At 40.3% G+C, this 26,073-nt stretch overlaps 1 protein-coding gene across 3 annotated transcripts in view; it reads left to right on the forward strand.

Moving 5' to 3' along the window:
- Positions 1-431: 431 nt before the first annotated feature.
- The window catches only part of LNX1 (ligand of numb-protein X 1), a 100,372-nt gene continuing 74,730 nt past the window's right edge, over positions 432-26,073 (forward strand). The window contains exons 1-2 of one of the 3 annotated variants that reach the window (XM_060778525.2): positions 4,335-4,638; positions 4,800-4,966. In XM_060778525.2, the coding sequence (XP_060634508.2) occupies positions 4,875-4,966 (92 nt within the window). In that variant the 5' untranslated portion in view covers positions 4,335-4,638; positions 4,800-4,874. Of the gene's footprint in view, positions 851-4,334; positions 4,967-26,073 lie in introns of those variants that run through there. The other 2 variants (XM_060778522.2, XM_060778523.2) reach the window with 2 other exon arrangements.

Raw genomic sequence — 26,073 nt, forward strand, 5'->3', positions numbered from 1 at the left:
TAATCGGTAGCACACTATATAATCTGCTGAGAGACAAGTTCTTGGTGCCTTCAAAAAGAAACAACATTTGTATGTGGTTGCACCTGGATTTGGAAAACAATTGACCAGAGAGAATTTGGTTAGCATTAGGAGAGATAGGTTAAATTGTTCATTCTTTTTATCTTCTGTTGCTGATCCATTTAATTGATATTGTAATTTGTGTCTGTATATCTTGAGTTCTTGTTCAATTTCCAAAGTGTCATGGACTATTGACTCGCATACGAAAGTTTAATTGAGCATTGTATGTCATAATCAATCTTCATAATGCAGTTGCTTCGAAACAATTTCATTTGATTTGTCATCATGCTTCCCTACAGATCTGAAGAACTACTGAGACAACAGATAATATTTTGGACTGAAACTGAAATTTGAATTGAAATCTTTTCCTTGACCTTTGTGTCATGCAACACTCTCCAGTTATGAATCAAAAGGATCCATTAGGAGAAGCAGAAGAAAGCGCTGTTTCCTTATGTGTGGTCTGTGGCCAGCCACATCAACCAGAAGAGAACCACATGTATACCTACACTGAAGATGTGGACGATGATCTCATTTGCCACATTTGTTTGCAACCTTTGCTTGAACCACTGGACACACCTTGCGGGCATACCTTCTGCACAGTTTGCCTTACAGATTTCTTAGTGGAACAAGACTTCTGCCCTATGGACCGTAAAACTCTGATACTACAGACTTGCAGAAAATCCAGCTTACTAGTGAATAAACTCTTGGATAAACTCTTGGTTAGCTGTCCTTTCACAGATTTCTGCTCAGAGATTGTGCAACGCTCAAACCTTGAACAACATTTCCAAAATGGGTAAGTCGTTTTATATATCACTTCCACAAAAGTTGAGAATTTGTTCAGTGCTGGTAAAAGATCCTCTACTTTTTCAGCGAATGATGCTTTCAAGTATTTTCATTTTTCTGCTGTAGTGTAAATAAGTTGTCTGTTGTATTTCATGCATTCTCAGTAGATGGTGGACCTAGCGTCTCTGTTTCTCACTCACAGTCCTTGGTCATTGGAGATGGTGTTGCAGGCTTCTGACAATTGAAGTCCAAAACATCTGGAACAGCAAAGGCATTATAGCCGTGATCTAGATCAACTTACCACTAGACCCCTTCCAAACAGCTGAATAAAATCCCACCTATGGAAACCGCCCTGAGTCCCCCTGTGGAGATAGAGCGATATATAAATAAAGTTATTATTGTTATTATTATTATTATTATTATTATTAATATCTGCTTTGAACTGGAATATACAGCAGTGTGGACTCAGATAACCCAGCGCGAAGCAGATATTGTGGGATTTTCTGCCCTGATATTCTGAGTTATATGGCTGTGTGGAAGGGTGCATTGGGTTCCCTCATAACTGGAAATACTGACTAGTGTTGGTGGCAATTTGAGCCCAAGAAGAGCTGGAAAGTTATACATTTTCCCCTACTACTCAAAATTATGCTATGGAACACCCTTACAAACAGCTGAATAAAAAACAGCTGTGAAATTGTGTTTGCTTACTTCCACATTGAGCATCCCATATCCTAAACACTCGGAACCAGAAGTGTGCTGAATTTCTGCCCCCCACCCCCCCCCCTCAGATTTTGCAATGCTTGCATATACATAATGAAATATATTGGAGGTGAGACACAACTCATAGAGTTTGGAAATGTTTTCATATACTATATTTTAATAATGTTGTGCATGTGACAAAGTTAGTGTACATTGCAGCACCAGGAGGTGAGACTTCCACTATTTCAGCCACCCACATGGATAATTTTGGATTTTGAAATGTTTTGAATTTGGGAATTCTATAAGGGATACCCAACCTGTATCTAGTTGATTGAACAGATCTCAGGCTAAGTTTATGAAGCACTTTGAAGGGATTTCTAATGGCTCAAGTGCTAATTTTGCTGTGCTAATTTGTTGCCTAGGGCTTAATACGCTCATACTTAAGAAACATTGCTTAAGTTCATGTAACATAGTGGAACTGGTTTGACAGCTACAACAATTTTCTGCCTCTTACCCAATTTCAATAAGCCCCAAATCCTTTTAATGTTTAGAGTTTAGAGAGCAGACCCCAGACAACCTACAGACTGGTCTCCATGCTCTTCACCTTTTCTTTTCTTACCCAAGGTTTTTCATCCAACCACTTTGCGAGCCACTTGTAAATTTTAACAGTTCTTTCTTTGCAATGTGGCAGTCAAGAGGTTGTTTGAATAACTCTGTTTTCACCCTAGGATATGGGACTTGTTAGGTGACACTTTCCTATAACCCAGTTGTGCTGATCACAGCTAATATTCTGTTCTTTCCTGCTATAACATGCCATTTTAGGAGTTGGGAAGAGAGTTCTTTCTTGTATATTATTCTACTGTTTTTATTTTAACTTCTAATCTACTTTGGAGTGTTTGGACATCAGGAAATAAATAAAATAAAGCAATCATATTCAGTAGCAACCACTTAAAGTAGACTTTCTGTTTGACTTTTGGATTTGGTACTATAGCCTAAAATTGCTTTAGACAATTTTAATTTCAGAGATGGGCATGCTGTTTCAACACTTTTCTCCATGCGGTCTTGCCATTTGAAAAATCCAATCATTGGGAACATCAGAAAAGTTTTGATAATTTAGGCAGAACTATATGTTCCAACACTGATCTGGCTCAGACCAACTTTAACAGCCTAGTAAATTATCAACATCCATTTATTGGCATCTGCATTGATCACACAGCAAACATTCTGCATGGCTGGCTTTTTTTGACAAGTATTCATGGAACTAATGTACAAAAATAATGCAAAAATTATGAAAAATGTGTTTCTCAAGTGCTGAGAAAATCTGATAGTAGAATTTTGAAAAATTCACAGAACAGGATCTATTTTTAAGCCTTCTAAGCAAGAAGAAAATTGCTAAAATTTCTCAAAAAGACTATTAGCAAAAAAATTCCTTCAAGAAGACTATTGGTTAAGTATTACATTCATAGTGTCGGGTAGCTGAGACCAGATCCAGACAGGCCTTTATCCCAGGAGAATCCACTTTAAAAACACGGACCTGTCCACACCCATCCCAGAGAACATCTGGAGGGAGGCCCTACCCCCCTCCCCTGAAGCCTCCAGACCCCTTAGAAAAGTAATAAAAACTTACCCAGACTCCATTACAAGCTCCGGTGGACTCTCCCGTCGCGTAGAAATGATGTGCCAGGAGAGCTGGAGGGGAGCAATTTTCCTCCCTTCCTCGTCCTGCTCGACGAGCCTGCCGAGGCTTGTAATGGAGGCCAGGTAAGTTTTATTACTTTTCTAAGGGATCTGGGGGCTTCAGGGGAGGGGATGGGTATTCCCACAGTTATTGGCCTTATTTAGCCCGGTAAACTGTGGGAATACGGTCTGAGCTGCAGTATTCTGCAGTCCAGATGCCGGAAATAGTGGATTTATCCCACACCTTCCAAGAAGGCATCAAATAAATCAACTATCAAATTAATTTGCTACAAGCTGGGATTTTTCTGGTTTATAGCGAATTAATTTGGGACTGTCCAGAACATTGTCTGGACAGCTCCTCCTTTATTGTGGAAGTTATCACAATAAAGGTCCGGTCTGGACGGGCCCTGGGTCATGTACCCAGGAGAAATCAACAAAAATTTTCACCTAACTTCCCATATATTGTCGAAGGCTTTCATGGCTGGAATCACTAAGTTCTTGTGGGTTTTTTCGGGCTATATGGCCATGTTCTGGAGGCATTTCTCCTCTAGAACATGGACATATAGCCCGAAAAAACACCCACAAGAACTTAACTTCCCATACTTCCAGCTGATTGTTGATTTTAGAATTTAGGCTTTTGCAGGGAATAGGAATGAAAAATAAATCATGGCATCTGCAAGTCTGGATCTGAATATGTTGTGTTGCTGGGAAAAAAATTTTCCACAACAAGCCACAAAGCTACATTCCCTTTTCCAAGAAGGGAAGATACGAAGGGAAAAATCATGGCAGCCAGTGTTATTTCCTTTGCCAAACCTTCACTTGACAAGAAGTCATACATTTGAAGGTTATTTGCTAGTAAAACATCAGCCTGCTTGTTTAACGGATTACTAGATGAACCCAAGTGTTGCAAAGTGTAAATCTAATTGCACGTGGTATCATTTTAAATCTGCCTGTGTTAACTTGCTCGCCTGGCTTGATGTGCCTGCCAGAAATCAGTTTGCCTGAAATCCAATCTAGATCTGATAACCAAGAGCCTGGCTGATTCATAGCTTCCCATTCTCTCCGTCTGCTTGAATCCTCCGTGATCAGATGGCATCACAGCTGAGGAGTGTCGACATTTGAGATATACGTACATGGCACTGCCTGCCTACGTAGTCCTCCTCTTTTTTGAAACATTCAGGTCCTTTCTCCTATGCAGCTCGTCTCATAACCCATCTGCCTCTCTGACCAATGATGTAAATGTACCAGCTGCTTCTGAAGAACCACTCTGAAGAGTGCAGGAGGAGGCAGGTCTTTTTTTCCTCTGTGCCTGAGCAGTAAGTCACCCAGACTTGCCTCGCACCAACCATGCTCTGCCTGCTGTCTCTTAAACCCTCATAGCTAGCTTCCATCTGAGAATCAGATCAAGTAATCCTCTTACAGGTCAATATTTTTTTTCCCAGCATAGCTTCATTTAAGGGATTTGCATTAATTCACAACGTGCTTTCTCGCTTGCTTTAAAATGGGAAGGCTTGTTTAAACAAGAAAGGGGTGTCGATACTGGTTGACATTGATCACGCTTGAAGTTCTGTGTCCCTCCACAGAGAGACAGAGGAAACAAAGGGGGGCAAAGAGGAAACCAGGCGGCAATTTCAAAAGCTCGCACTTGAAAAAAAAATATGAAAGCTCTCCTGTTGTTGGTCCTACCTTGGCTAAGTCCTGCAAACTACATAGACAGTGTGGGGAACCTGCACTTCCTGTACTCAGAGCTGTGAGTACTCACAGTTGTGATGTTGTGGTGCTGTCTCTGTGTTGTGTCTCTGTGTTGTCTTTTGAAAAAGAAATGAGTTGGTGTTGGAAACTCCTTCGTTGATTTTCTTTCATACATGTTTACGTGTCAGATGATAGATATGGATATGGATTGATTAATAGATTGATAGATTAATATACTGATAGAAAGATGTGTAAAAAGAACAATGTGACCGATCGCTTCGTAACTTGTCTCAGATTTCGAACAAAAATGCCTTATTGCATTTCCTTTTTGTTCAGGGTGCTGGAAGCAGCAGAAACAAACCAGTTAGTTTTCCTTCTCTGCTTCCCTTTGCTGAGCTGATAATTGGGGATGGGATATTTTCCTTTAGAATATATATCCAAGCAGATGAAAAAATGCTTTATACATAAACGGGTCTCTAGACAGCATGCACTCACAGCGTCTGAGAACCATTTCACAAGGAATAATTTGTGTAGGAGCGTGAAAATGTACCTCATTTCTATCCAGTGGCTTTACAGTCACACACTTTCCTTTGAAAAAAGAATTGTGGGGTAAACTGGGTTGTTGTAGGTTTTTTGGGCTATATGGTCATGTTCTAGAGGCATTCTCTCCTGATGTTTCGCCTGCATCTATGGCAAGCATCCTCAGAGGTTGTGAGGTCTGTGGGATATAATTGGAGGTGGTATGTATATGTATATATAAACATAAATAGGACTACTGTGTTCTACTGTTCAAAATAAATATATTATTTCTAATAGTAATGCTTCTAAATAATGTTTGTTGATGCAGCTTGTAAATGTCATGTTGAACAGAAGGCTGACAGTCCTTACTAAGGTTCTTGGGTGCCAGTGCGTAATCTGTCAAATATGTTCTGGTGTAAAATGGATTAATGAAGTACATATAGAGTAATACATCGGACGAATGCATATGATGTGTGCACAGTTCATCTTCAAAATGCACAAAATGTTGGTAACATGCCTTCAAAGAAGGTGCTTAATGCTGTATCAGTGCTGTGTGTGTCTGCTGATTTGCCCGGAATGCTACCAGAGTGAGTAGCATTTTGAGAAAACAATGTGCAGGCTGCTATTATTTTACTCACCCCTTTAAAATGAGAATCTGGATTTTTCTGTAGGTGAAATAGTCATTTTATTAAAAGGAGCTGATTTAAAATGTGCGATGTAAAGATGATGATATTAGCTAAAGATGATAATTAGGAAAGCAGCAGTTAATTCTAAGCAGCAAGATTAAACCAGACCAGATGAACTTTCATCATGAAGACAATGGCATCTGGGACATTCAGTTTCCAGGAAAACAAACAGATGAGATTAATCAGAGCATATGCTCAAAACACTCCTCCTTGTTGCTGTTTCCTAGGAAATTCCAATTCATTCCTGTCAAACACAGAAAAAGCTACTATGTACAGTAGCTACTGCATTTGAATTTATTTTTGCCCTCTAACCTCCAAACTCTCAACTACAGTTTGATGGCTATTCTTGTTGACACACTGTTTACCCAATTGGTTTGGTATTGGATGTGATGTGTCAGTTATCAGCAATGCACAAATCTGTTTAGTGGTGTGCTGCTCTTCTAGAGTAGCGAGAGGGGGAGGGAGCAAGAACAACACAGAGAACTGCAAGTGAATTGGGTCAGCGCAACAAAATTAGGGTATGAAATGAGCACATGTGCGCTCAGCAGCATTGCTCTTGCTGGAAAGGCAACATCAAGCCTAGGAGAGGAGAGCTTCTTCTTTGTGTGGTTTTGGTGCTTCTGGGTGCTACGTAGTATGGTGCAATAATGTTCTGCCACATGAATTCAGTGTGCTGTGCTAAACTGAATTTGATTTCTCCATTTGGTGAATCAGGAAGAACCTCATACTGTTTATTTTCTTTAAATTGTATATGGTCTTTTTACTTCATGCCTTGGCTGTACCATATATAGAAGTGTATAATCTAACAGTTAGAAGGGACCACGGGAGATATGTAGTCCATTCCATAAATGTATGAAAATGCACAGCTAAATTATTCCTGAAAGATGCCCACCCAACTCTCTGGAAATGGAGAGTCTCCAATCTATTCCACTGTCAAACAATTCTTTTCTTGTAATTTGTATCTATTGGTTCATATTCTAGTCTCTAGAACAGCAGAACACAGACTCTCCTACATGATATCTCTTTAGATATTCAAAAATATCTGAAGAGCTTGGAGAAGATATTCTCTTCTCGAAGCTGATCATGCCCAGCTCCATCATTCATCCCTCATAAGACTTGGTTTCCAGACCTTGAATCATCTTGGTCACCCTTCCTTAGACTTGCATTGAATGTGAGTTTCCTGCTTCTTGGCAAAGGGTTAGACTAGGTGGCTCACAAAGTCTCTTCCAACTCAATAATTCTGTGTTCCATGTCTAAAGAAGGGGGTCGATTAAGGTTCTGCAAGGAATCCATTTCCTCTGTTTAATTCAGTACCTTCAGTACTTTGGGAGCACGTAACGTGAAGTCCCCTCCTGGTACAAATATCAGCTCGACACGAAAGCAAGCAAGAGCCAATCCTGGCTCTTCATCTGCTTTTTGTCAGCAGCATCCTTGCTTTGGAAAGAGTGCATGTGTGGCGTGCAGTCCCAGAAAGTGTGCACACCACCCTGCAGCCAAGCACCTCCTCTAGAGTAAGAAACAGAACTTTCTTGTTGCTTCTCTGCCTTGAAGAGTATGTGCATGGCATGCAGGCCCAGAAAGCGCTCATGCCTGCCTGCAGCCGAGCGCCTCTCCTCTAGAGTAAAGAAATGGGTAAGAAGCATCCTGAAAGCATGTGCCTGCCTACAACCAAGTGCCTCGTCTAGAGTAAGAGGCAGAACTTACCTCCTTGTCTTGGAGAGAGTATGTGTGGTGTGTAGGCCCAGAAAGTGCCTCTCCTCTAGAGTAGAAACAGCTTAAATGCCTAAAATGACAGGAAAGGAAACTTTGGAAGCCCCCTCCCCCATAATGGGCCTATAGAAAACAGATCTTTTAACACCCCAGAGTGAAAACAGATATCTGACCTCCCCATTTCAGGAGGCTCCCAAAAAAATCCAATTGGGACCTTCACCGAAAGCTGGGACAGCTCAAGGTTTACCCGGATTGCACAACTCTAGTGTCGATATCTTGAACAGTATAATCCAGAACTGGACACAGTATTCCAATTAAGCTGTGATCAGAACAGAATAGAGTTGTATTTTTACTTTCCTCAGTCAAGAACAGATTTGCACAACTTACAGACCTCTGGGTGTTTTGGCTTTCAGCTCCTAGAATTCCTGACCATTGGAAAGGTTGGCTAGGGCTTCTGGGAGTTGGAGTCCCAAACACCTGGAGTACTGTTGTGAAGGACTGGTCTAGATGTTTCGCTCCTGTTGATGCGGCCCAGCATTGCATTCACATTTTTTGGCTGTTGTGTGCCACTGTAAACTCATGCTCTATAGACCTTGTCCATATGCACTGTTTTCAAACTACATTCGTGTATTTGAAAATACTACATTTTCAAATACACGAATACTACATTCGTGTATTTTGTTTTCCTTCCTAGATGTGATACCTTTTATTTGTCCCTATTGAAATTCATTTTGTTCATTTTGACTTAACTCAAATCTGTCAAGGTCATTTTGAATTCTGTCCCTGTCCTCAGTACTGTGTTACAATCATTTAATCATACCAATCAGAGATATTCTGAACAGGCTGAAGTTATAGATACCCTGAATGTATATCTTGCTGATGGCAGTTCTCCATGGACTAATGTAGACAGACTTTCCCCATTTGCAATGAGATTATTTTAGTGCTGGACTGACAAGGACTGAACTTGGAAACTTTAGTATATAAATCACATCCTCCCTAATGGACCTTCCCTTCCTTTCCTTATTTTGTCTTTACACAATTCTGGAACCAAGCCTAGGCAACAAAGGCAGGTTCTGGGGCTTAACCTGATGAATACTTCTTTTAATGAAACCCCGCCTGCACATTACTTAGCATTCTGAATTTCAGAAACTAATTACATTGTGCATTTGTAGACATTTCTAGGTCCACCCAAGACTTTTTGCTACTTCAGTTTTTGTCCTGCGTGACCCAAAGGTGTGGTGCAGAATTTCTTGAAATGTTTCGGGGGGCTTGTAAGATTCTCCAACCCTGGGAAACACTGCAATGATTCTGTTCTGTAAGCAAATAGGGCTCTAAGTAAGAGGGCTGGTATATGAGAAGGATTGCTCAGGAGTAGGAGAGAGAACCTATCTGCAGAAAATGGGGGAATGTTTTCTTTTCATGATGTTGCTTGTTGTTTATGTTTTGGTTTTATCTTGATGTAATATGTTGTTCGGGCTTGGCCCCATGTAAGCCGCTCCGAGTCCCCATCGAGGAGATGGTGGTGGGGTATAAATAAAGATTATTATTATTATTATTATTATTATTATTATTATTATTATTATTATTTGTGTGGGATTCCGCCTTGAAAGAAGATGAAGAATTTACTTACCCCCATCACACAGGATTGCCTACTCCTGCCTCAATGATAATATTATAATACTTTTTAATTATGCACTTCTCCTTGTGGCTTGAGGTGGGGTACAAATTCAAAAATATATGAACATAAAATATATACAATAATTACAGATAAATACACACACACACACATATACACCAAACAGATACTGAATTGAGTAGCAATCGAATGTATATAAAAACCCATGATTGAAAGTTGACTGGGTGGGCCTGCCAGAAGAGATGGGCCTTCAGTTGTTTAGTAAATTTCGACACCTCAACCATCTACTTAGTGGAGACCCAGGGCATTGTTCTTGAGATCCCATCCAATGTGTTTTTAAGCACTTTCTCCCATTTCTAGGCTCATCAGGAGCTCAGAAGACAATTTCTCCCTTGCTTCAGTTCCCTCCATTTCTCCACACTTCTGACACAGTTCACTGACAAAATAGCATAGAAGTTTCTATGCGTCATATGATGGTCTCCATGTTACTTTGTCTATAAACTGTTTTAGAAGTGTGTGGAAATGGGGGGAATTTGCATGTGATGAAGTTCTTTCTGCAGAGGCTATGTTTTTATGCCTATTTTTTAATATAGTGAGACCTATAGATTCGTGATATCTTGATAAAATAGTGAAGAGTAGAGACATCACACTAGCAACAAAGATCCGCATAGTTAAAGCAGTGGTATTCCCCATAGTCACCTACGGATGTGAGAGCTGGACCACAGGGAAGGCTGAGCGAAGGAAGATAGATGCTTTTGAACTGTGGTGCTGGAGGAAAATTCTGAGAGTCTCTTGGACAGCGAGAAGATCCTACCAGTCCATACTTCAAGAAATAAAGCCCGACTGCTCATTGGAGGGAAGGATAGTAGAGTCCAAGATGAAGTACTTTGGCCACATCATGAAAAGAAAGGAAAGCTTAAAGAAGACAATGATGCTGGGGAAAATGGAAGGAAAAAGGAAAAGGGGCCGACCAAGGGCAAGATGGATGGATGGGATCCTTGAAGTGACTGAATTAACCTTGAAGGAGCTGGGGGTGGTGACGACCGACAGGGAGCTCTGGTGTGGGCTGGTCCATGAAGTCACGAAGAGTTGGAAACAACTGAACGAATGAACAACAAAATAGATTCATGTTAAGGTAGCTGGTGAGGCAGGCTAATCTGCTTTCCCTTTGTCTTTCTTTTTTGCTATACACATATGTCCGATGAGTGATTGTGGAAGCAGTTGTTTGCCTTGCCTGTTGCGCATAAGCATATTCAGTACGGTCACCTAGAACTGAATTGTGTTTATTCCGAGTTCAAGCTTTATTTCATTGACACTCTGATGCAGCCCAACATTGAAAGTCTGTCTTTCTCCAACCCTACTTTACCATTCACTCAGTGCCGATGGTGCAAAAAAAGCTTACATAGGGAAGATAAGGGAAGGAGGTCTGGACTTGGCTTCCATAAAAACGTTTGTAAAAAAAAAAAACAAGGGGGTCTTCTTTGTCAGAGGCCTTGTTAACTGAGGTGTGCCCGTACTCAATGTAGCTAATATATGATGAGTTTAAATGCTCCTATGTATGCCATTTTGACTCCCGATTTTTAGAGAATACTGGGATGCAAATAAATAACATCACCAAAACAAAAACAATATCATTGTAGGAGTGTTATTTGGTTTCCAGGCTGTATGGCTGTGTTCTAGCAGCATTTTCTCCTGATGTTTCACCTGCATCTGTGGCTGGCATCTTCAGAGGGCCATAGATCCATATTATTGTACCTAACATTCCGTTCAGTGATATTTAGTGATCTACATGGTACATGGCCTCAGGTACTGAATTTGTTAGTTTTCTCTGTATTCTTCTGCAGTCTCAATGAAAAATTCACGAATGAAGCAACTGATGAAGAAAGAGGGCCAGATAAGCATATTTTGTGGGGGTTTTTTGTCATGTCAGGAGTGACTTGAGAAACTGCAAGTCACTTCTGGTGTGAGAGAATTGGCCGTCTGCAAAGACGTTGCCCAGGGGATGCCTGGATGTTTTGATATGTTACCATCCTTGTGGGAGGCTTCTCTCATGTCCCCGCATGAGGAGCTGGAGCTGATAGAGGGAGCTCATCTGCACTCTCCACAGATTCGAACCTGTGACATGTTGGTCTTCAGTCCTGCCGGTGCAGGGGTTTAACCCACTGTGCCACCGGGGGCTCCTATATATTTTGTGGTGATATATGAAGAGAGATCAATTTGATTCTTTTAAAAGAGAGAGAGAGAGAGAGAGAGATGTGCTGGGACTCAAGCATATTGCAACTTGCAGTCTTAACATGTGGAATGGTTGAGCAGCTTGTTTTTGGACTGTAGTTCCCATGAGCTTTCATTATTGACAATATTGGCTAGACTTCTGGGAATAATAGTCCATCTGGAAGACCACTTTCCCATTGCTGCTCAACATCAATAGGAAAACTTCAGTGTTCTTGTCTTTGTTACTGCTTTATCTTTTCAAAGCCACTTGGAACTGAAAGCAAATATCAAGGCTAAACTGTGAGAAATCTTTTCCGTAGAGAATTTTTCAATATATGTCTTACGTATTGGGAATCCTGCACACATTTTGTTTCCATGTAACTTTAGTAGTAGATTAAAGTTTTCTTCATTCCATAATTGTTTGGAGCACAATAGTCCAGCAATAAGAGAAGCTTCTGTTCCTAGCTTATGTTATCAACAGAAGTTTTGTTTGTAACAATTATCTTTGCATTGTCGTCCCACCTTTTGTTTGGGAAGCAGAGAAATGTGTGTTTTTCATCTTAAGAATAGGCAAGCATCTCGAGCTCTGAGGATTGCCAGGGAAGGAATCCCACTGGAGCATTGCAGCACACCAAAATACCTGGGAGTCACTCTGGACCGTGCTCTGACTTATAAAAAGCACTGCTTTAATATCAAGCAAAAAGTGGGAGCTAGAAATAATATCATACAAAAAAAGACTGGCTCAACCTGGGGATCACAACCAGATACAGTGAAGACATCTGCCCTTGCGCTTTGCTACTCTGCTGCTGAATACGCATGTCCAACGTGGAATACATCTCACCACGTTAGAACAGTGTATGTGGCCCTTAATGACATATGCCACATTATCATAGGATGTCTATGCCCTACACAGCTGGATAAATTATACTGTTAGGCGGTATTGCACCACCTGACATCCATCGGGAAGTAGCAGTCAGTAATGAAAGGACCAAGGCATTGACATCTCTAGCCCATCCTCTGTTCGGATATCAGCCAGCATGCCAACGACTTAAATCAAGAAGTAGCTTCCTAAGATCCTCAGAGATACTCACAGGAATATCTCAGTAAGTGAGAGTCCAAAAGTGGCAGGCTAAAACCTGGAACCTCAATCCATGTTTGATACCAGATGAGAAACTCACTCCTAGGCACACAGAAGACTAGGAGACTTGGAAGGCACTGAACAGACTGCTCTGGCATCATGAAATACAGAGCAAACCTTAAGAAATGGGGCTACAAAGTGAAGTCCACGACATGTGAGTGTGGAGAAGAGCAAACCACAGACCACCTACTACAATGCAGCCAGAGCCCTGCCACATGCACAATGGAGGACCTTCTCACAGTGACACCAGAGGCACTCCAAGGGCCTTCTGGTCAAGGGAAATATAGTATAATGCCAAGTTTTAACTTGGTTTGTATTTTTAAATACATTAGAACTGTATTCTCAATTTGCTTCTGACACGATAAATAAATAAATCCTCACCACATCCACATGTAGCTGGGATGTGAAATGGTCATGGCACAAGGTCACCCAATAAAGTTCATAGCTGAATAGATGTCCTAGTGTCAGCTTAATATTCAATCCAATGTATCTTGCCCTAACTTTCATTGCCAGATGAATACATTGTAAAGCCAGAGTACCAACTAATTTATTGTAAAATGCTCCCTCTTTGACATCTCTGACACATGCTGCAGTAGTATTATTTCAGTTATATGAGCGTTCACCATATATTGTCTCCTTTCACCCCTGAAAAACATTCCTACAGTACACTGTGACAAATCTCTGTTGCTGTCATAGATTATAAACAAAGATGAATGGTGTAACGAATGCAATTTAAATGAAAGTACTAACATATTTTACCCTCCAGTGCATTTGAAAAGCTCTCATATATTTCCTGGGCAGAATTTGGATCCAGATGATGTCTTGTTGCATGTATCTTTTGCTCCTGGCTTCTTTATGACAGTTTTCAGAAATGCTAACATCAGGCAAAGTCAACTGGGGACAGGACTTCTGTAGTAAACCATCAGAACTGAATTGGCTGCTAAACTGCAAGGAAAAGGTAATACTCCTGTTATGGCTTACACAAACGTCCAACCTCATGAATAAGCAATGCTTCAGTCATAATTGAGTTTTGTGTAAATTGTGTGAAGAAAACGGCACTGCATGCTTTCTTTTACATAACATGTCAGAGTGGAACAAGGGATCCCGAAACTGAACAGGAGATATTACTCTGTCTGTTACATAGTGCCACAGCTAGCATTGGAATTTAGAACAGGTCAAACTGGATTCGGTTCCCCCCTCAACTATGAAGGTTACCTTCTTATCATAGAATCACCAAGTTTATTTATTTATTTTGTAACAAAAGCATTGCATAAATTAGTATAAAAACCGATAAAAATATAAGGAGCGCAGGTGGCTAAATATCTTTTGGCCAAAAACGGGCAACAGCAATGGCATTGTCTGCAGCCTCCAACAATTCTTCCTCTGTACATGAGGCAGGACATAGTGGACAAGCATACATATGTGGAGTTGTCTGTCCTGCTCCACAGTCACATAAGGTGTGGGATTCTTTTAGGTAGTGCCATTTTGCCAGGTTGTCTTTTGATCTGCCCAGTTCTGAGTCTGTTCAGGGACTTCCAAGTGGCCCATTCTTGGTTTGCCCCTGGAGGAAGACCCTCATGGGAGGCCATCCAGTTGGGTTTTCCTGGTTTAGCTGCCCAGAGGGATCCCCTTGTTGTTGCTGGGGGGATGCCAAGAGGAGTGGTAGTTCTCATAAAGCTTTTCCTTGAGTTGAGTCTACTGGGAGGAGGCTGGTAGTCATGTAGTGGATGGCTTTCACAGTGTTCAACCTTATTAATCTCACCTTTAGCAGCAACTTCCCATTGCACATCGGGGGGGGGGGGGCAATGCCAGCTAGCTTGTAGAGTTTATCAACAGGTGTAGGTTTAAGACATCCTGTGATTATTCTGCATGTTTCATTCAATGCTATGTTCACCTGCTTTGCATGGGCAGACCTATGCCAAACGGCAGGCATACTCGGCAAGTTGAAAAAGATCATGAGGGCCATCCAGTCCTACCCACTGCCATACATGAAAATAAAATCAAAGCACTCCCAACAGATGACCATCCAGCCTGAATTAGAAGAGAGGATCATTAATAACACGGGTCAACAACAAAACATCTTGGTGTCTTGGTTTTTACGCTTGTTTCTGGGGCTATTTGAGGTGCTGATTCAGAAAATTGTACTAGATAGACCACATCAGCTCTAGTTTCTTAGATATGGTTATCATGATTTTCTATGGGCAAGCAGATGGCAAATAGAATATGGCATATGTTCTGTATCTCAAAAACTAGAGCTGATAGGGGAAAACTAGTGCAATTTATGGAATCAGCGGGTGAAATATACCCAGAAACAAGACTAACATTTGACATGTGTGTTGGCCAGTGTAATAAAAGCTTTTACAGAATGAAACAGGAGTACTTCGGTATATCAACAGACCTAGTTCAACCTGCCCTACTATACAAAAGTCAGCCTAGTTTGGCTGTGTTTTGGCAGTGTGACAGAGATGACCGTGGCTCGTGTGCTGTTTATCAGGCAGTGCTGCTCAAAAGCTGCCAATGCTGACATTAATTTCCTCCATTTTTTCCCCTCATGGACTGCTTTAATAGACACAAAAGGAAGTCTATTCTCAGATGACCCCTGTAAGCCTGCCTCTGTGATCCCAGAGCACACCCTGTGGAGCGTGTGTGTAAGAGAGAGTGTTTGTGTGATTATTAAATATCCTTGACCTTTGTGCTGAATCTGCCTCAAAGCTTCTAGGAACAGAGCAGCTGGTGAGTGTTTAGTGACCTTCTCCCTCAGCCATGCTGTCTTTTGGGGCTTCAAATTGATTTGTTCGTCTTGGCATGCAGCTGAGTATCCAAAGTGTCCCCAGTGGCTGAGTACACACACAAACACCCAGAGGAAGGGAGTGTAATCCAGAAGACAGGTAGCAGGGCTTAGAAACTATATTTTGGACTACTGGCTATGTGATTCTTGGATATGTAGTATGAAAAGAACCTTTCCAAACTCTGGTCTTAATATCTGTAAAGGACAATATATATATGGTACAATGTGAGATGGTAAATAAGGAAGCTTAGTAGGCAGTGGTACTGAGATGAGTTACTTACACTGAGCCAATAATATATACAGTGAAAATCCATGAAGAAGAAGAAGAAGAAGAAGAAGAAGAAGAAAAAGAAGTAGAAGAAGAACTTTATTTTTCAACCTGCCTCCATCTCCCCGGAGGGACTTGGGGCAGTTTACATGGGGCCAAGCCCAAAGCAAAATACAATTAAAAGCAAAACAATAACAAATTAAAACAGCATAAAACGGCATAACAATAATAACGAGCATCAAAAGCAACAGCAGGAGTGGGAGGACCACTATGTGAGCTGGTTAAGGATAAGGTGGTTCAATAAGGTGGATAGCAATGTATAATAGTATAGGAAATACTACAGTTCCATTTTGGCGGGAAGCCTTAGCATTGAATGGTTCTGTTGTTAACATGCGAAGTATGGAACCCTGCTCAGATGGCTGGTCAATGCGAGTTAAGCATTGAATTCTTGACAGCAGAAGGTGGGAACATCTGACTTGTGTGACAAAAAGTTGGATGTCCTGTGACAGCAACCACCAAGTTTCACAAGGTTGGCAGATTGATTCAGGACAATCGTCGTATCACTCAGAGAGAAATTTCAAGCATAATTGGCATTTCACAAGAACGTGTGGGTCACATTATTGCTTTGCTTGGCTATTGGATGATCTGTGCACAATGGGTTGCGGAAACAGAGTGTCGACTTCTTCCGTGATGGCTTCAGAAATCTTGTCCCTAGTTGGCAAAAATGTATCCAATTATCTAGTTATTATGTGGAAAAGTGAATAGTGGTAGTTAAAGAGCGCATTCTAAGGATTATTTCTGCGTTTGATTTATTAAAATATTCCAATCCAAACCCAAGTAACAAAGGTGGAGGCATTACTTTTCATTCAACTCTCATAAGTACCACACTTTCCTAGCTAAATAGCAATTATGATTACATAACAGTTTTCTAGGTTTACTCCTTAACTGATCTCTATTCACAACTGTGATACCATTACTATGATTGTAACTCCTCTCTCCAACCTATTTGACTCGCCATCAGCTCCATGGTATGAAGATCAGATCTGCTGACAATCAAAACTCAGGGGAGTAATATTTCCCTCAGGTTTATTCACAGAATCCTGAGAAATATCTTTGTCTTGTGACCTTTCCATATTTTTCACCACTACTTCTATCTTTTTTTTTCCTAGAAAGAAATCATTTAAGGAGTATAGAATAGCAGAACTGATTGGCAGGGCTAGAAGCCCTCCATCTGGAAACATCCTAAAGCAATACAAATTTCCCTATCACAGGGTTCTCTGTTCCAAGCACCAGAATCTCTGGTTCAAAAGCTCTGGCACCTTCCACAGTTTGAAAAGGGATTGAACCTATCCACTCTGCCAATTTGTAGCTGTAACAGATGTAATCCCAGCAAAGGTTATTTCAAAGCAATACGCACACTTCTATTTGTATGTTGATCAAAGCCTATCCTGTAGATGACAGGAATATGCAAGGGTATGGCTGGAATTTGTATTATCTCACATCTTTCTGCCATTATATAGTTTAGTTGGTCTGGCATTTGCTCTTTCTGCACAGTGACTGTTTAGATAAATCTTTCAGTATTTCTAAAAAATTAAGTTATAATTTCTGATGAGAGTACCTACCATATTTGCACTGGGGCAAGCACAAGAATGTCTTCATGATACGCCAATTAAGATATGAATGTTTCTTTGAACAGCATGTTGTTGTTTATTCGTTCAGTCTCTTCCAGTTCTTCATTTTTTATTTATTTTTTATTGTATAATACTTAGAAACATACAATCTTCAAAGTTAGCAGTCAAACTACCAGTATTTTCCCCAATCCCACCACCACCACAATATAATCTTGGAGTAGGTAGTCAGCTAGATATTTATACCAAGTTTTTATATCCCATTTCTTGTGGTCCTTCCAGCCTAGGGCCACTGAGGCTTTGATTGCGCCCATCATGTGTTTTATTATTTCCTCCCGTTCTTTAAATTCTCCTTTACTTTCCAATTTCTGAGTGAAAAATTTAGTCTTGTTCCATTTTATGTTTATCCCTAATAGCTCCTCCATTTTCTTCTTAATTATTTTGTGGAACTTTTGTTTGTTTGTTTTTTGTTTTTTGCATTCCCACCACATGTGGGTGCATGTTCCTGTTTTTCCGCAGTTATGCCAACATAATTTTGGACACTTTTTCATAATATACGCCAATTGCACGGGAGTTCTGTACCATTTTGCCAGTATTTTCCATTGCATTTCTTTAATCTTTAAATGTTTGATTTTATTGATTGATTTCATCCAATTGTCTATTTCTCTCTCACTGCAACTTAATTCCTTCTTCCAGACTTCTGTTAGGGTAGATTTTGTGTTATATTATATTTCCGTGATTATTTTGTATATAAATCCCATGATTCCTTTCTCCTTCTCAACTTTCCATTTTTATTTTTGTCAAGATTTGTTTCTGAGGTTTCCTTAGTCTTCAATTCTCTTAGCTCCCCATTGTAACCAATTTCCAAGCCCGCACTTATTTTTTATTTCCTCCCATTGAATTACAGTTCTGTCTGGTTTCAGTAAGTCCTCAATCTTTGTTATACCGTTCTGTTCCAATTTCTTTACATATTTCGATACGGATGCGGTTTTCTGTTCTCTACGGAACCTATTGGGAGCTTGTCTATTTTATTTAGTGGGAGTTTGTTTTGCCATTTTCCCCTACAGGTCATTGTTGATAACAGAGGGCCTCTTTTTATATTTTTTAGGTCTTTTCCCCCAATTTTCCCCATAATGCAAGATCCATAATTCCATCCGTTGTTAGTTTCTCTATTCTAACACATCTTTTGGGCTCTCCAATGTCTAATTCAAGTAACCTAACCAGTTGACAGGTTTCATAGTAATTCTGGAGGCACTGTGCTCCCCAGCCTCCATTTTCTTGTGGAGTAAAAAATAATGAATTTGCAATTCTGGTTTTACTAGAACCTACTTCCCATATTTTAATTGAATTATCACATTTCTTTATTATTTTAGGTGGAATGTTAAATGGGAAGCATTGAAATAAGTACAAAAAATTGGATAGTATCATCATTTTATATGCCTTCCAATTCTTCATGACCCCATGGACCAGTTCACACCAGAGCGCCTTGTCGGCCGTAGTCACCCCAAGCTTCTTCAAAGTCAAGCCGGTCACTTCAAGGATACCATCCATCCATCTTTTCTTTGGTTGGCCCCTCTTCCTTGTTCCTTCCATTTTCCCCAGCATCATTATCTTCTACAAGCTTACAGACCAAATTTCAGCATTTGAAAATACACTTTAAGCTTGAATCCTATTAGTTGGTTCTAAGTAGAATATACTCATTGACTCACCATCTGACTGGTCATTAAAGATACAGAATGACAATTGCTTCAGTGGGTTTTAGTTGGAACAAGAACTAGGATTTAATCATGCATCATCTTTTATAAGGCATGGTATAAGTGTATGTTACATAGTAATGTTGTTGTCTCCAGAGGCTGCCCTAGGTAATTTTCAACAGTAAGCAAACAGTATTTTGGCACCCCCCCCCCCCCCCACCAATCACTGATTTTCTGTTCGTCGTGGAGGTTCTGTGTGCCAAATTTGGTTCAATTCTATTATTGGTGGAGTTCAAAATGCTCTTTGATTGTAGGTAAATATACATCCCAGTAACTACAACTCACATATGTCAAGGTCTATTTTCCCCCAAGAGTGCCTCAAGAGCGCCCCTGGGCAAAATCAACTATACTGCGAATGCTTACTTTGCGTAATGGTTGAGCCGCCCCTGGGTGTCTCGCTCTGTAATTGATGATTGATTGATTGACTGATTGATGTTTGTAGGTTGGAGTGGGAAATGAGGAGAGAGAGATGCCGATTCCATCTTCCTTCCTACCCAATATGGGATAGAATATGAAATGAACAAGCCTACACATTTGGAAAGTATAATTGAACCATTAGATTAGGCAAAGATCTATACAGCTCTTCTGTGGAAAAAAAACCCACTAAGTTTATTTTGGATGAGCCAGGCAACATAGTTCATGACCCTCTGGTTCATCAGGAAGTGCTCTAACAATTTTGATCCTCCCTTGAGACAATGAGGCATAGCAATACATCTACAAGACAGCTATGCTTAGAGGAAAAAGTGCAATGGATGCAACCACTCCAAATAATGAGTAATTTATTATAATTGTCTGCAAAAACACTATTTAAACTTCTACTGCATTCTCAAATAAGCTAACCATGAAACAGTTATATTTTTGCTAGGAGAAGATGAATATTTGCTTTCTTTAGTCAAGATGTAAATATGCATCCTTCAATATTGAAGATTTTTCTTGCTCAGACCTCAAGGAACATACTTATTAATATGAAGGATCCTCAAGTTTATTCTGTATTGCTTTGGTGCTTATAACCCTGTAAGATTTCCTTGCTATATCAAATCATAATTACCAGGGAAGATTTCAGCAGAAAGGAAATAATGATGTCTTTTCATGTGTTTTTATGTGCTTGTAGAAGATTTTGGATCTAGCCTTTTTTTTACATGGGACTAAAGAGACACTGTGCAATAGTCAAGGAATGTGATGTTCATTTATCTCTTTCTGGGAGCCAGATTTATTTTTGTATTTGCCTTGATTCAATACACAAGGAAACCATTAAGCTGGCCCACTGCTTATTCTTGGACAGTGCATGGAACAAACTAAATAATGTGCAAGTTATTTTCACAATTGATCCAAAACAGCAAAGAAGACAAATTTGTTGATATATTGTAGGTGTGGTTTGAGATTAAGCAGGAAACTTTACGAATGGAGCGTCATTTCATAGCCACAAGTGATAAATGTATTATATTTGTCTTTAACAGAACCAGCAAGAGACTACAAAATTATGCACCTTCAAACTTTAGCACTTTATAATTTTTCAATCCTAGGCAAAATTGAACCTGCTTCTCTATTTTAATACGTACACATTCTTCTCTTACATTGTCTTGATATCACATGTTAGAAGCTAATGCAAGAATCAGAAATATTTGGTTTATTTCCGTCTTGGAAAGACTACTCAATAGAAGAAAAATGGTTCCATTAACCATATGGACTTTTAAAATTGTTGTAATACGTTGGAAGAGAAGGGTGCACATTTCTTTTGAATCGCCACCCTGAAATCAAGAGACCAGACACAAAGAGAAATAATGGGCCATTTATTGACCTATTTAAAACTGGTAATTGAACTAAGAAACTAGTTGTTGGGGGAGAACTGCAACATGGACAATGGCATGAGGCCATGTATCATTCTCCGACTACCTGCCAAGCCAATCACTGAGCGAAGCATATCATCCGGGGGCACTACCCAGGGGCACCTTGGGGTGAAGGGGGACTTTTGAATCAACCTCTATAGGTCCCGGGGTTTAAGGGATCCCCAAAATATCTCGTTTGGGGCTTACCTGGGGTATTATACTTGGCCTCATGCCATTGCCCATGTCACCGTGCTCCCCCCACAACTAGTTACTTAGTTCAATTACCAGTTTTAAATAGATCAATAAATGGCCCATTATTTCTCCATATCTTTGTGTCTTGTCTCTTGATTTCACGGTGGGGATTCAATGGGTGCTTTGAATGCAGTATTCCTGCTTCTTGGCAGGGGGTTGGACTGGATGGCCCATGAGGTCTCTTCCAACGCTATGATTCTAATACTCACCTTCGGACAGAAAGGCCTGCCATGGTTGGAGGGGAACCTTTGAATCCCCCCATCAAGGAGACCCGTGTTCCTTCTGAAACTGGCATCACCACCAGTCTACAGCAGGGACGGGCTTAAGGAAACTTCCTTTGGTTGACCCCTCCCCGCTGCATGCGGCTTCTAGCATATGGCAGGGCCTTTCTGTCTGGAGATGAGTGTTTCTTTCACTCCCCCCCCCTTTTTTTTTTTTGAAGTGGTCATTAATTCTGTGATATTATTAGTAAATCTGATATAATTTTTCAGTAGCACCAAAGTCTCTGTAAATAAACTATAAACCCACTGTTGATCTGATTCATTGTTATAGCTTAAATATGTAATGGATTTAATTGGATATGGCATTGCACAATCAGTAAATGCTTTTCTTTTTTTTGTGAATTGGACATTTTCAAAACTACTGTCTTTCACCTTCACAAAGAATATGTGAGTTTGCACTGAGAGTAGAAAATTATAGACAGTTATGATTTCATTGATAATATCCTTGAAGTGACTGGCTTGACTTTGAAGGAGCTAGGGGTGGCCACGGCCGACCGGGAGCTCAGGCGTGGGCTGGTCCATGAGGTCACGAAGAGTCGGAAGCGACTGAACGAATAAACAACAAATCCATATTATTTATTTATTTATTTATTTATTTATTTATATTCCGCCCTTCTCACCCTGCATGAGAATCAAGGTGGGTTACAGTGTACACATATATATGGCAAACATTCAATGCCAATTAGACATACAACGTATATAGACATACACAGAGGCTATTTAACTTTTTTGGCCGCCAGGGGAGCTGTCGCTTTCATTGTCCATCTGCAACACTGATGAAGTACTTCCGCATTCCCCGCATGTGTGTAATCTTACTACATCTTACATTTAATAAGATTACACACATTTATTGTGTTGCAAAAACATGGAAGCAACTTGTTTTTCTAGTTATGAGCAAACAGATTCGGTAGCCACTATGCAATACAATCTATGCAAAACTTTATATGAAAATTGGGTAATGCTTGAAGTGAAGTTTGGCAGAATAAACTTTTCCTTGTACATGAAAACAGGTTCCTTGTTTGATCTGTAGGCAATCTTCATATGGTGGAAAAGTAGATAAGCAGACATCCTCCATGTCCAAAGTGCTACAATTCAGTAAATTCTTCCTCCCCATAAAAGTGGCTGTGGATCAACTTGTCACTTGTATCAGCTACAACATGGAAACCATGCTTTTGGTTTTTGCAGTAGAATGGAAAAGTGAAGTTTGAAGAGACAGTCTAATGAATCCAATGTGTCAGAATATTTACATATCATCCAAACACCAAATCCAGTGCATCTAATATATTAGTATGTTCAACAAATACATTGAAGAACATTATTTGCAAAACTTGCAGAAATAGAATAAGTTTATCCACTGCTTGGATAAACCAGAATCTTCTGTGGCATCAGAAGGGATGATGGGTCACATACTCCAGATTCAGTGTTACTTTATTCGTTTTTCTGATATGCTGGAGCTCCAGCTGACCCTTTGAATTGTTTGGTTGGATTAGAGAGGATTTTGTATCTGAATTTTGACTATTTTTATTGCTAGGAACATTGTTTTTAATATTGTTGTGCATCGCTCATTCCCTTTAGATGTCCTCAAGTGCAGCTGTTTTCAGCAGCTGTAGGACTGCAGGGGACGTGGCTGGATGTCCTGGCCATGTCAAGTACATGGAAAGCTGTTGTCTTAACTTTAGTTTTCACACCTGGGAGATTCTCTTCTCTTCCACCAGTTGTTTTCATTTGCAAGAAGCCAAGAATCTCACTCTGACCTTCTCCTCAAATCAGTCTGTCCTTTGATATCGTATTGTACTGACAAGGCTCATCTTTTCCACTTTATATGGCCAACGTGTGTATTTTGGAAGATTTCTTGGTCTAATTATTTGGAAGATTGTTTGGTCCCTAAAGAGTTATAACTGTACCATCAGTTCTGGTGAGATGTTCTCTCTCTTCCAGTTTCCTTCTCCCAGATGAGCTTAAATTGCAGTACATTCTTGTTTCATCCAGCAAAGTCATGAAGATAATAAGACAGGACAGTAATGGTTGCTACATTTTCCTGTGTGTGTGTGTGTGTACTCTGTCTCCAGTGATCCAAGCATCTGAAACTTTTAGTCACTTACCATCACTGTTTTTAAATGCAGAATAAGTCAGAGGAGGCTACTGTTGGGTTTCATTCTCTGACTGTACAAGTCTCCACCTCTCAATGAGTAGTTAGCCTGGATAGATTAGACCAGGGGTCCTCAAACTACGGCCCGAGGGCCGGATATGCCCCCCCCCAAAGTCATTTACCCGGCCCTCGCTCAGGGTCAACCTAAGTCTGAAATGACTTGAAAGCACACAATGACAACAACAATCCTATCTCATCAGCCAAAAGCAGGCCCACACTTCCCACTGAAATACTAATAAGTTTATATTTGTTAAAATTGTTCTTCATTTTAATAATCGTATTGTTTTTAAAGTGTTTTTTGCACTACAAATAAGATATGTACAGTGTGCATAGGAATTCATTCATGTTTTTTTCAAATTATAATCCGGCCCTCCAACACTTTGAGGGACTGTGACCTGGCCCTCTGTTTAAAAAGTCTGAGGACCCCTGGATTAGACTGAGGGATTCTTTCCCCAATTTCCTCTAGCAAGCTTATCTTAAGAAGGGGTTTGTCTTACTCATCTTTTGCATGCCACTATCTCCTCCTAGCTGCTCCTAATTCCCAACAGCTACCATTAAATGGAACAGGACAAATGGTAGAGATAAATAGTGGTGCCTTCTGGATTCCATGTAAATCCATTCTGCATTTTACTCTCACTTTTAGAGAAGCTTTGTTAAGGTGCTATATGAGGGGATGCAATTCATTGCAGTTCAGACTAAAATCCAGAATGGAGTCACTGCCCGGATGTCTTGGAAGGTATCAACATGTGTCTAAAGCAGAGATTGACTAGTTTGGTGATTCTGATAACCAACTTAGCATTCTAGTATCGTTGTTGTTCATTCGTTCAGTCGCTTTCGACTCTTTGTGACCTCATGAACCAGCCCACGCCAGATCCCCCTGTTGGCCATCACCACCCCCAGGTCCTTCAAGGTCAAGCCAGTCACTTCAAGGATGCCATCCATCCATCTTGCCCTTGGTCGACCCCTCTTCCTTTTTCCTTCCATTTTCCTCAGCATAATTGTCTTCTCTAAGCTTTCCTGTCTTCTCATTATGTAGCCAAAATACTTCATCTTTGCCTCTAATATCCTTCTCTCCAGTGAGCACTTGGGCTTTATTTCCTGAAGTATGGACTGGTTGGATCTTCTTGCGGTATTCTTCACGAGAAGATTCTAGCATTGCACATGGCAAAATGCAATATTTTCCATTTTTTCTAATACAATAGTGACTGGAAGTTCGGTTTGCAATTTTGGGGCGAAAAAAAACCAGACACAACCCCATTCCTCACACACATACTGTATATTTGAAAGCAAGGCCCAGTTCCTTACTCAGAAAAAGAAATATGGCTCCTGGAGGCCTTTGGCAGCAGAAGTTTTCTTTTCCAGGTGTCCAGGAGGAGTCCCAGACGAAAAAAACAAAACTAGCCTCTGAGACTGCCCGAAGCTCATGAAACACAGAATTTTCATCTCTGAAATGATGAATTTTTTATGTGGAGGCATGCCAGATGAGAGCATAACCTTGCCCACCTGATGCTTGTTCAGCCTTAATCTTAGACAGAGTTACACTCCCTGTTACTCTCATGTTCAGCACTAGACCAGATTTGAAAGAGGCTGGACCCACTATTTCCTGTCTTCATGGCTGTTGCACTGCTGTAACTTTTCAAGCACAAGAAAGGCCATCTCCCATTAATTTCCAAACCAAAGCTGTTTGTCCCATCACCTGGGAGCAATTGAAAACGGGCACTCCTTTCTTTTCTTTTTCCTAAAGATGACTGATTGGCACTTGAAATCGGCATGCTACTCACCTATCCAATCTTGGAAAGAAGTTTTAATTTTGCAAGAGATCATCTGAAAATCGGAAATGAGATTATAGAAGGAGGTTTACATGGTTACATTGTTAAAAGACAATGAACCATAATTCAAACCAGACACACACTTCGGGAATGTGTTTTCCGAGTAAAATAAATCCCATGTCCTGCTCTTCTCTGTCATCAGGTTTCCTCCTTTACATTCTGCTCACAACATCTTCATCAGAATAGTTACTGCATCACATAATTCTGTGAAATAGTGTCACTGTCTCTTGGTGGCTTTTTGCAGTTAATGTATGTTTGTTGTTACCCGGAATTTTTCTTCTTGCACTTCATACCTCTTCTACCATTTCAGTTGCTCAGCGAATGCATGATGACAAGCAATTAAAAATCCATTGGTTTGCCGATTTTCTTTTTGCCATGCAATGCTACTAGACACCAGAGAAGGTTTGCAGAGATTGGGGTTCCCTGCCTAATGGAAAGAGTCTGTTTTGTGTTGTCTCTTTGCCACAGAAGGCCAGGATAACAAAAATAG

The sequence above is a fragment of the Anolis sagrei genome, chromosome 5 (genome assembly GCF_037176765.1).
Source record: "Anolis sagrei isolate rAnoSag1 chromosome 5, rAnoSag1.mat, whole genome shotgun sequence".
Taxonomy (NCBI): domain Eukaryota; kingdom Metazoa; phylum Chordata; class Lepidosauria; order Squamata; family Dactyloidae; genus Anolis; species Anolis sagrei.